This window comes from Ips typographus, linkage group LG4, assembly GCF_016097725.1.
Source record: "Ips typographus isolate SLU linkage group LG4, UJ_Ityp_2.0, whole genome shotgun sequence".
NCBI lineage: Eukaryota > Metazoa > Arthropoda > Insecta > Coleoptera > Curculionidae > Ips > Ips typographus.
Window position 1 is genome coordinate 11,330,477 of NC_138425.1, and position 12,779 is coordinate 11,343,255.

Genomic DNA, 12,779 nt, shown 5'->3' on the forward strand with positions numbered 1-12,779 from the left:
TATCAAAATAAAAATTTAATTTAGCCGAACCTATTAATGGCCGTTACGTGGACTACATTTAAGATGAAGCAAACCGGAAGAATTTTTAATGGAATACATTTAAGAGGCAAATCATCGACGGTTAGAAACTAGAGCAATGCATAATTAATTAGAGTTATTGCAGTGGAAAATTCCTTTAGAAGTTCAGACGCCCAGAAATGTTTTCAATTAGAAGCTAAAAGCCAGCGACTTTATTTCACTACTTTGAATTTGCGTGCATTTAATTAGACTCCTGTGTAGTGCCGGGTCAGGGTAAATTATTTTCCGAATTAGAACGGAAAACGCGCAATCTGACCCGGAAAGTTATAGACGGGGGGTGCCTTTCGGAACGGCCAAAGTTATTTTGCTAAGCTGTAGAAAGTGAAAAACAGCCCGAATTAAAAGATATATTAAGACAAATGCCTTTCGAACACATTAAAGCCTCTTGGGCCCCTCTACTCCAAACACGCCAAATTAAAGAGAAATAACGTTTTGTAACGCGACTTGAATTACAAAAGAACCGAATACGATCGATTAGGTATGTGTTTTTACCTTTCTTTCAGGTAATAGAATACCAAGATAAGGGAAATATATTATTTCTGTACAGTTTTAGATTTGATTTTGTCAGCGTAGTTAAAATTATATCCTGCAACTGTTAAACTTAATAAAGCACTAAAGAAAGGAAACAAAACTAAATATACAATAGCTTCTGGCATGTAAACTTTATTTTTTTTTACTAATTAAAATTTTGTTTGCCTTTAGCCAGATTCGTGAAAACGTCAATTTCTTCTCGTGGAAACTTAACTGTAAAGTAGTTTGAACGCTGAAATATACACAGAAATTTAGGGAGGACAATACAGGTCAGTATTGAAAACAAATTAAGCAAAATTCTCACTGCAGATTTCGGACTTAAGAACAAATAACCATTTTTAAGCGAATTCTTATTTATAAATTGCATTGGACTTTATGCTAAGCTGTGAAGCAGATGTGTTAATTAAAAATTGCGCCTTTTAAAAACTGAAATATTGCTTGGCAACCTAAGCAAACCTGAAAGTCGGGTTAGTATAGATTGAAACTAACTGAAAAACCAACTTTCATTGTGCACGCACCACTTCTAGAAAACAAAGGTAGGGAACATCGTCCTGCAATTTGATATGAACGACTATTCTGAAGAAAAATAACAGTTATAGCCCTACCTGCACATCACAGAACTTTCCCAATACTTGGTGAAACATTCTGTGAAAAAGTGGAACTTATGCAGATGACACAACATTTGTACTTGCTCTGTACCTGGTTCTTATAACGAATCGTTTTACAGTTTTCAGCATTCGAAGTTGATTCCAAGAACTTTTATTGGAAGTAACCAGCTTTCCGAAATTTTATAAGAGAAGAAATGGTTAAATTTTGTTTGAAGGAACAAGGTATATTTGTGTTTGTGATTTAACAACAAACCACAAATCATGCTGTTATTTACGCACACTGCACATGTAGACTTAGCATTACCTACTGGTAGCTCAAGAATATCTAGCAGCATTATAAGACACTGGAGAATTTGGACAGCCATAATCCCGACTAATCTCCAATTATTAACAACCTCAAAATCATATGTTAATGTCAAACAAAAAAATGCAGTAAAAATTAATTTGAGTAAACCGTCAAAATTGAAGTATGTTTATAAAATCAGCCTCCATAATAGGGAAATGCAAGCGCAATTTAGCGACGATCCCGTTCCATCACGTTCCTATAGTTGTACAGCAAACAGGCAAGGGCGAAAGAGCTTTCGACATTTATTCTCGTCTCTTGAAGGAACGCATCATTTGCCTTATGGGACCCATAAACGACGCGACTAGTTCAGTAACGATCGCTCAGCTGCTTTATTTGCAATCAGAATCGACCACCAAGCCTATTCATATGTACATAAATTCACCTGGAGGAGTAATAACGTCGGGCTTGGGGATTTACGACACTATGCAATACGTCATGCCCCCCATATCGACTTGGTGCGTCGGTCAGTGCTGTAGTATGGCTTCTTTGTTGCTGGCTGCAGGAACAAAGGGTATACAGCTACGCTTTTTCTATTCCACACATATAAAGTAATTATTTCAACCAGGAATGAGGAATTCCCTGCCCAATGCTAGGATTATGATTCATCAGCCTTCAGGAGGAGTCACTGGTCAAGCTACAGATATTAAGATTCAAGCAGAGGAAATTCTCAAAATTAAACAGCAAATTAATAAATTGTACGAAAAGCATACGAATATGCCTCTGGAGAAGGTGGAGATTAGCCTGGAAAGGGACAACTTTATGACCCCACAGGAAGCTAAAGCCTTCGGGCTGATTGATAATGTTCTGTGCAATCCGCCTAAGAGTAAGCAGATGTCCTCAGGAGTGGATTTATCGAAAGGTAAACCTAGTGGTGTCAAGGCCCCTTTGGAAAATATGCTGTAAACTTGTCTCACCCCACTTACCTAAATAAAAATTCAGTTAGAAGCTCTTTGTGTAATGGATCATAACATGCATGACCCCGTTGCAAAGCCGGTTATTTATGGGCTGATAATTTAACTTGACGCAAATAGGAGTAGTTTTTCTGAATTATAAAGTGCAAAAGGAAACAAAAACGTTCTGCGTTACTAAAACTTAGGAAATAGCGACGTTTCGGCCGCCACTAATGCTCGGATACGATTACGGGTCCGATGAAAGCGCCCCCTGCAGGTCACGTGCCGCACGCTATTCAGCGATTAGTTTTATTAGAGTTTGCCATTGTTCGAATCGGGTAAATACGACGTTCATCTCCGATTTGAATGTTAGTTTTAGTTCGTTTAAATTGTATGGGATCGTTAGGGACGTGTTAAATCTCGATGGTTTTTTTTTTGTTCTTTTATTCGTCGAGTTTTCCCATGACGATCGAGCGTTAAGTCGCTTTCACGCCAAGAGAAAAAGGGGCGCTTATTCATAATCTTTACCGATTATCAACGAATTATCGTTGCTTCATTTTGTTGAAAAGGTTTTTGAAACGTATTTTAGTAGTCACATGTCTGATTTTGACAGGTGTCAACTAGCATTTACACTGTTGCAAGCTCAGAATTGCATTATGAACGTCACGTGATGTGTAGTTTACAGTTTCAGCTTTTACAACTGTCTAAGTTTGATTTAGTCAATTTTCAAAGTTTAAAACTATGTTTTGAGAGGAGTTAACTGGCTTCACAGTGTTGCAAGCTCAAAAACTGCATTATCAAAGTACCGTGACATGTCATATGATTTAGGTATCAAATTTTCAACGTTTTAACTAAATTTTAAAAGTCACGTGACTGATTTTGATAATTGTCAACTAGTCTTTACACTGTTGCAAGCTCAGAATTGCATTATCAACCTCACGTGATGTGTAGATTACAGTTTTAGCTTTTACAACTGTCGAAATTTGATTTAGTCAATTTTCAAAGTTCGAAGTTCGAAGTTCGTGTTAACTGGCACCTACAGTGTTGCAAGCTCAAAAACTGGATTATCAAAGTGTCGTGTGACATGTCATTTGATTTATCAAACTTTCAACGTTTCAACTAGATTTTAAAAGTCACGTGACTGATTTTGGTAGTTGTCAACTAGTCTTTACACTGTTGCAAGCTCAGAATTGCATTATCAACGTCACGTGATGTGTATAGTTTACAGTTTCAGCTTTTACAGCTGTTTAAATTTGGTTTAGTAAATTTTCAAAGTTTGAACTATGTTTTAGGGCCACGTAATTGTTTTGACAGGTGTTAACTGGCCTCTACAGTGTTGCAAGCTCAAAACTGGATTATTTAAGTGCCGTGTGACATGTCATTTGATTTATAAAATTGTCAACGTTTCAACTAGGTTTTAAAAGTCACGTGACTGATTTTGGTAGTTGTCAACTAGTCTTTACACTGTTGCAGAATTGCATTATCAACGTCTAAATTTGTTTTAGTAAATTTTCACAGTGTTGCAAGCTGAAAAATTGGTTTATCAAAGTCTCGTGATGTGTATTTCAAATTTCAGCTTTTATAAATGTATATTTGATTTTTATCCGCTATTTTAAAAATCAACTTTTAGTTCTTCTTTCGAGCTTTCTGGAATGTGTGACTGTCTTCTATTCTGTTTGTAGATTACACCACAGTAAACTGATAATTTTTTTTATTTCATATTTTAAAAAAACATCAAAAAATAATACACACAAAAGACTCACTTCCAATCCGAAAAAAATAGTAATGAAAACTAGTATGTATATGTATCCTTCTCTATCAAACGTCAACGAAACAGTACAGAAATGCTCCAGTTGTGAACCTAACCCTACAAATACAAAAGTCAACCTAACCGCAACTGGGATGTCAACGTCGTAAACCACGTCAAAAGTCAAAATAAAAGATGGAGACTATTATACATCCAATTGGCGTTTCAAGTTAAGATTGCAGCGCCAGTTGAACTAAAATCGGACAACCCTTTTCTAACCTATTATTATAAATGATATGACACTGTCAATTCATATTTATGAAACCAGTGCTAAATTCCTAACCAAAATCAATGTAAACAAACGGAGAAATGACAGCTGGAATTCCCGAAACTGTTTTCAAAACTGATCACCAGAGGGAGTATCTCTTATCTTGAAACGCCAATAGCAACGTTCAAAGTTAGCTACGTCATTTTACCTGCATCATCTGCAACTAACTTGATTTTTGGTTGAAAATTGAAAAATATTATATTTTTGCACACGCTTTCTAATAAAATATGTTTTTTTTTTCAATTTGTGGGATAGGCCCATTATTCTAATTCGCTAATATAACATCCAGTGGGACAGATATTTTTAATGAACATTCTGAGAACAAACACATTATTTTCCAAGAGAAATTTTCGTTTAATTTTCATCATTCATTCATTGATTTTCATTATTTTATTTACTACTCATTAACGTAAAATTAAAGAAAATAATTTGCGATTAAGTTGTGTCCTATTATTGCTTGTAGATTTATCTCATTTTTTTCATTTCACAATCATTCCATTTTTATTGCTTTTCAAAATAACGCTATAATATTCAATGGGAGTACACGAATGCCAATCAAAACTATTTATCTCTCTGAAAATGCCAAACCAAATGAATAAATTCTTAAACAACATTGATTGAACTTTTTTTGCAACAAAACTCATAAATCGCGTGAAGAAATCTGTACAGAATCGAAATTTTTCAGGTAGACTGCCGCCAGGGCTCGACAAATAATAAAAGATAATCGGTTTATGATAATTCCGTTTCCCGTTGTGGAAAAATAACAATTTTCCTCAGATCCCCCGGCATTTGCGTCGCAAAAACAGGGCTCGTTTTAGTCACAAATGACTTGTGTGCGTTACGCTCCGCAAAATCCTTTGTGGCGTTTTTTGCGTTTAAGTGGCATAAAGGGGGTTCACCGAGGCGAACTGACCCAAATGGGTCGGCGCCTCAGTTCGCTTTCACGTGCTCGTTTCATTAGAATCAGATGAAAAGGTCCGTCACACCTGACTGTTTCTACCTAAAAAAGCTTTACTCTCAATATCGCTGCGATCCATTTATAACACTCTCAAAGTGGGGAAATTGCGTCCCCCTAATCTGGATCCGACCCCTCGTTTCTTTATTAACAGTTCCTAATCCTCTCGACGTCGACGATTGTTAAAAAGAGAAACAATCGTAATTCAAACAGACATTCGTGTCATTCCAGTCGAACTGTGCCACAAGCAACAATGGGCTAAAATTCATTAAACTTTGCGAACAATGGGGCGCACTCGAGACAGACACCCCTGCGGGGCTGGATCGGGTGCATAAAAAACCCCATTGCGGCAATTTAATAATGTTTCCGCTCTCACGCACTCTTGGGGCCCCTTCTGTATGTTTGCTTAAATTCGATTTAACGCAAATATTCAAAGACGTTTTTGTCAACTTACAGTTACAGGTTGAGCAAGTAAAACGACCAATCAATTCAAAGGAATCAAAATTGCAGTAGCTATTTATTTTGTTCTCGAGTGAGTTCTGCTAACAGTTTACCAAAGTATAATGTGTTTTGCGCGCAATTTCTAGAGCTTACAACATTCAATAGATTATCCGATATTTTCCAACGTCGTTCCACAAAACGAGCTGAAACCCTTTTCCATTCCATTTTACCGTTAGTTTCATAATGGGTCCTGACAATTTGATCCCGTCCTTATCTATAGAAAATACGCTTCCCGCAACTTCAATTCTAAATTGACCATTAGTGCGCGTCGTCTGCGTGGAGACGAGCTTTGTCGAATCTAATAAACAAATTCCCATTTTTGCTGCCGCCTTTTGAGGTCTGGCATATTGACAAAATTGTCTCACTTTGTTCAGGACGAACACCACAATAAACTAAAATTTTGTTAACCCCTCTCTAGGAAAAAACCAATTGAAATGGTTGACAGTACTCAAGGAAAATAATAGATAAGTAGCTTTTATTGGTAAATATGCAAAAGAACAAAATAAGCCATTATAAAACGAGAAAATTCTCGTCGTTAATCTCTAAAAAGCAGATGTGCCGGCATTGTATCCAGAAAATAGGAACCGACACCATAAATTGCGATAATTGCCATTTCGAAAACCGTTCACGGAACTAAATTGTTATGGCCATTGTAATCAGGCTAACAGCTTCATTGTTTAGTTTGGCTCCGAATTCCCTCGTTCCGACAATTAATAGAATTTAAAAGACTTTTATTTGCAAAACGGGACTTTTTCCACCTGAAATCTAGCGATTAATTCGAAGTGGTCAAATGTAAATGGCACGCCCGAGGGATGACAAATATCGGGGGCTGATAAGGGTAAAGTAGCCATCACGCGAAATGGTCCATTCGCCCTTCAAGTTAAGCGCTCAAATGCGAATTATTTCGCACAAAGGCGAACGGTCGCAAATTCAATTATTTAAGGCAGATGTCTCCGGATACGGACGTTTTAGTTTCTATAGATTAATTATTTGGAATAATCTGAATAGCGATAACCCAAATACCTGAGTAAATTGCTAGCGTAAATTTGATTCTCAATTCGTTACGGATCACCGACGCAAATTCAAAATGTGTTGTTGTTAAATGATTAATTACCGGTTAAGAACGATGGTTAACCAATCGTTGTTGAAATCAACTCTAAAGATAATTATCACGTTACTTTCACCTGTTTACAAAATTAAATAAAAATTATTAAAATATTTCTGTATATTCTAAAACTCTTAACCCCAATCACTTCACAGATTGTTAAAATTAAACTGGTTGAATAATTATTACTAATGTTTTCAAACTACACATTTATTCATTAGTATAATACAATTAATCCTCTTCAGCTTATTTGAATTAAACGTATCATTTGTCACGGCTGCAAATATTGTATAATTATTATAAATGAATGTTCAATTTCCACAATGGATTAGAAATAGCCTTTGTACGCCATTTATATTGAAATCGAAACTATAGCGACCCAATTCTGGTACATTAATTATGGCTTTAGGCAAAACTATTTACACCCTAATTGACACAAAGAGCAAAAATTAGCTAGACATAGTTACGTTAGATCTCATCTTGTACAGGTTTTAATTTAATCACGACGACGTTAAAGCAGAACACATACTGACAAGCAAACTTCGCTCCACGAAACGATATTTTCATGTAAATAGTTGCATTTCGTGTTTAGTTTACTGCAGCACATGCAACAAAGTGCTGTTCCTTAGCTATTCCTGATTTCATTACGGGCGGCACCATTTTGATGGAAATTACTCTCTAACCTTTTATATGTGTTAACTTAATGGTAAAACTCCGCAAACTGCCATTATGCAAGTTTAACTTTAATCGTTTTATTTATTTATCATGTGATCGTGACGACTTAGTACTGAATAATTTTAAACACCTGGTTTCGGTAACCAAAGTCATACTTTGAAAATAACTGTAAAAGGCGGTTCTTATCGTCACGTGAAAGTAGCATTAAGGTTTATTAAAAGTATGTAATTAAAAAGCCATAAAGTATGTTAACCGTATTGTTGAGTTTTAATAAAGTGAGAATCATACCCTGTTAAGTTGTGTGCTGAAATATTACTACCACGATTTCATTGTCGTTTGAAAAGTATTAACTTCAGTTTTAAGTCATAATACTATGTTGTAAGACAGTGACAAACCCACTCACATTGGAGTCACGTAAAAGAGTCATAAACCATCACTAAAAATGTAATTAAATAGCCACAAACAATTTTAACGATACGGCTGCAAATTAATTAAATCGCATTTATCCCACTTAAGGTAGAAATATTCCGAAACGACTTCATTTCTCAAATTGCCATTGTAAAAGTCATTAGCAATGAAAATTCTTTTGTGGAACACGCGATGCATTGCCCCTGCATTCGTCTCAGTTAGGTTTCGTAAATTATCTCCAGCGTAGACGAAAGGAATTTATTTTTATTTATTGTAGCTACAATATGGCAGACGTATAAATTATCTAGTAAATAATGAATTTTGTTGTTGCTTTGAATTAGACAAGACACAACTTGAGATACCAGATAACTCTTAATCTAAACGAGTTCTGGAGTAGTTCGGGCACGTAATGCGCTTATTTAGTTTTGTTGCTGTACCGTATGTAATTGGTTGGATTATCAAACGACAATCATATCCTAAAAGATTGTGAAGTTTTAGAAGTTCATTAAGGTCAAGCAGTTGGTTGCGTGTTTAATGCACATTAAACTTTATCGCAACAACAGTCTTGTCTGCAGGTATGCTGAACTACTTTGATAGTCATCTTCGCTGATCAACTAAAAGTGTGATTGTTGTTTAAATTGCACAGAGAGACAGGAAATTGAACTGTTTTACTTTGACGTAAAACTCTGAAAAGCAAAAGGAGCAGCCAATAAATATTTCAAACTAGACATTCGCATTCGGAGCTTTTCATCTTAATACGGATTCCGTTTAAGCGAGCACAAATATTCGAAAACCAACCAAAAGCAAGTAATATCTGATTTACATTGTGATCTCCTTTCAGGGGGAAAATATCCGTTTGATATCGGAAGCCCTTTTAGTGCTTCGAATGTTTCTTTATGTTTGTGTCCCGCTACGTAAACATTTTTCGGCCTTTTGTTGTCAACGGTGCACATCCTGAAGGATATCCTGTTAGTGGAGGCAAGTTTAAATAAATAAAAAGATTTCAAAGGTAAAATCGTATTAAGAAAAAATTCTTTTTTTATTACCTAAGCAGTTGATGAAAATAATTAAGTGTTCTAGATATTTAATAACGTTAAACAATAAAAAGCAATATAAAACCACACACTTTATTTTGTAATGGTGATTGATATGCTGCAGCATTTTAGAAAAATAGCTTGAGAGTAATGTTGTTTGGTCTTATATAGGTCAAATGATAATAATACCATTACTTTGATTTGCCGACGTTTTGGTAAATATACTTTCGGTATAAAAGGTCTACTGGTTGTAGTATAGTCTGACATTATGTTTTCGAACAATTATTGGTAATACAGTGTGTGTCTCAAGCGAGCTTGTCAATGTTGATGAATAGCAATTTGAGAAAGTAACCAATTTCATTACATTAAAGCTTTTGCAAGTTAGTCACCCCTCATGATTGAAGTTTAAAATCGGATCATATTATAGCTGATGTCATTTAAAATCCTCATAATAAAGTAGCTGGAGGCAATGGGGTGTGCCATAATCTTATTTGAAATTATAATTCAAATGACTTTCTCGATACAACGTGATGTAATTGGACTGATACTAAAAGTCTTAAAACATTTATGTGACCAGATATTAATTGCTTTTTAATGCAGAAACTAACTAAATTAAATCAATTAATTTATCTACCCTTGAGGCACAAAGTTGAGCTTTCATTCATTATGAAAAGATTCTACACCTTAGCGTTTTCATCACCTGAACCAAAGTCCAAAACATCAAACTCCTCAAAAAGGAAACTTTCTAATATTTTGAAACTCAAAGTTTGTTACAACTTTTTGACATCCGGAGTTATGAAACAGAGCCTCAACTTGAGCGATCAATACACATAAAAACGCTTGTAAGTTAATGTAATAACGATAATTGTTTTCACCCTGACAGGGAATTTCGACTACTCTCGAAATAATTTTCCACTCAATACCCTCAAAGTCCAGTGTAGGCTCAACTCGAAAATGTCTCCTTAATCCCTTTATTTTTCCGTTCCGCTTTGTCTGAAAGGTTATTTTTACGAATGTATGTATTACTGCGATAAACTCGTGTATTAAAAAGGGTGCACGCCCTCACAAAAGGGGCGCCCAACAAGGGAAAGGTCTGATTGACAGCGCCCTTGTTATCTGCCTTAACACTTGGCGAATGTAGGCCTTAATGTGGAATAAAAATATTTCTTGACAAGAAAACATCCGTTTTTATTATATTATGCTTACATTCAGATTACTTTTTTTTCGTCTGTTATGGGTTTTATAGGGAAATTTGTAGTGTTTTAAGTAAATCAGATATAAATTGCTTGCCTTGAAACTTGGGTTTAAAATATTATCTATGCCAGAAGGAAAAACTGAGCTTCGGGCAACATTTCATAAAACTTTTTCGACTCTAGATCCCAAACTTTCTTCATATCGTAATAAGTAACAAAAGATTTATATCCACTTAAGCAAGTTATCTCAGAGTGCTTCCAATTTATTATGTTATATGCACGAGAACTTTGATTGGAAACGTCTCCTAGACGATTTCTTCGATGAGAACGGTTATTGCGACGTAAAGAAAAACATTCGTCCACAAAATGGACGTGACACAAATCAGTCTACGTGCCCCATTACAAAGGGCTGACAGGACTCATCTCATCATGAGCCTGCGGGGCCTGTAGGGCCAGTGAAAAGACTTTATGGTTGCGGCGCTGACAGGATAAACGGGCACGTAAGCGGTGTTGTCGGGTTTAATGTTTTAGGCCCTTGTAGGTAATTTAGGAGAAATGTTTGTATGTTTCTCATTCATTTAGAGTACAGCTTGGATTATTTATGACAGTGATGAAGGACGATTCTGCGCATTTTTTATTAAATAAAAAAATTGTATGTTACTTATTTTACATCTACGGCATTCAATACTTTTATGCAAAATAGTGGTTTTAGTGTCATTTTGCTAATACCCAACAGCAAGCTGATGGTGAGGTACCACCACACGTTGATACTGAATCAAAATTAATACTTTCTTAAAATATCAAAATAAGAATAATATCGTACACTTCATTTAATGCAGAATTTTGACAACTTTTGGAGTAATAATTCCAGTTATCTCCTCATCGACTTCTCATATGATTATTTTCTTTTCAACGCTTTATTCACCTTTCAGCTTCGTATAAAAACTCCAATTAACTAATTTTTTATATTTTTCACTCTCCAGTATATTTGCTTCAGAATGATATTTATTTTAAAATACCCAGCAGGGCAAGGGGGAGAACCTATTCACTTCCTTTCCAAACATGGTAATTTTGAGCATAGTTTTTGACAGTCATTGCTTTAATTGAAAAGTTAAAAGTTGATTTTCTAGAAATGGATTTTCTCCCAAATACAACTTTCTCAGTTTCAGTGTTCATATGCGGATCATGAAACAAAAAAACTGCCTCCAACATTATCTAGTTACAAATACAATTTCATAAATCGTGCAACATCCTACCCCAATATCGAATAAGACACCCGAAGCGAAGAATTCACGGTTGCGGCGTGCGTGCTGCCAGGCTCCGGATGCGTGTCCAGCATTTTTCCCGGAAAATATGTGCACGATCCCGACCCTCTATTATGTGATGCACATAAAACTGGATCGTCTACGGAGGACGAAACGGCCCCGTTGGGACGCAGTGAAAACTTTAAAACCCTTGTCTGGCCAATTAACCCTCACGGAATTTACGAGGCCACTAAAGCAATAATTCAGAATTTTTCCGCTAATATTTTCGTCCGAATCCTTTTGTCCGGCAAAGCGAATTCGTTTTGCTATTTGCCGATGTGGCCGGCTCAAACACAAATAGCCGTTATTATTATGGTGCCGTGGAACAGCCCAAAGCGAACCGATATTTTCTATTGTCCGACATGACCGCCATTGTGTTCTAGCTTTATGGGATTTTATTGCTGCTGGATTAATACGGCGTTATGCCTTTATTTTGTCAGATTCAAATGTGCGGCATTTCGATGGATTCTTTCCCAATACGTGTGTAGGCTTAGTTTGTAATAGGTTTGTCAATCAAGAGAGCGCATATCCGCTTCGAAGCGCAATTTCCACTCCGGTTTCGCGTCAATTATGTAGACTAGCGCATATGCATAATTCAAACTAATGCAAGCAAAGCTATATCCGTTCTGTAAACAATGAGGTGTCGCAATAGATATATATATTGATTGAAATATTCCTATTACGCCTCTTAGAAGCTCGATTTGCTCAAGGAACAATAAATTAAGACATATACGTGTTTCAGACGTCATCTAAATTTATTACGTAAGCGAATTTATCAGATTGATATAGTACAACTAAACAGTAAAATGACGTAATGCCATATAGTAAACAATTTTTCTAAAACTTGGTTAATTGTTAAAATGCACGAAACCAAATACAATCATATTTGTGGTACCTATTGCCACACCATACAAAAATGAAATAAAACTTTTCCAATTAATATCAAAAAACAAAGATGAAAAAGTTACATTAATTTGGATTTAAATCAATTTATAAATAATAATAATTATCGAAAATTTGTGCGATGTATGTAATATTTCCATGAAAATATACATAATAGTAAAATTTTAATTAAA

The 12,779-nt window shown here is 35.5% G+C and overlaps 1 protein-coding gene across 1 annotated transcript; it reads left to right on the forward strand.

Annotated features, from left to right (window-relative positions):
- The first annotated feature begins 1,661 nt into the window (after positions 1-1,661).
- Positions 1,662-2,508, forward strand: LOC145727987 (ATP-dependent Clp protease proteolytic subunit-like). The gene is made up of 2 exons (XM_081977881.1): positions 1,662-2,074; positions 2,129-2,508. The coding sequence occupies exons 1-2, from the start codon at positions 1,687-1,689 to the stop codon at positions 2,464-2,466; spliced, it is 726 nt and encodes a 241-aa protein (XP_081834007.1). The 5' UTR covers positions 1,662-1,686; the 3' UTR covers positions 2,467-2,508.
- Positions 2,509-12,779: the final 10,271 nt, after the last annotated feature.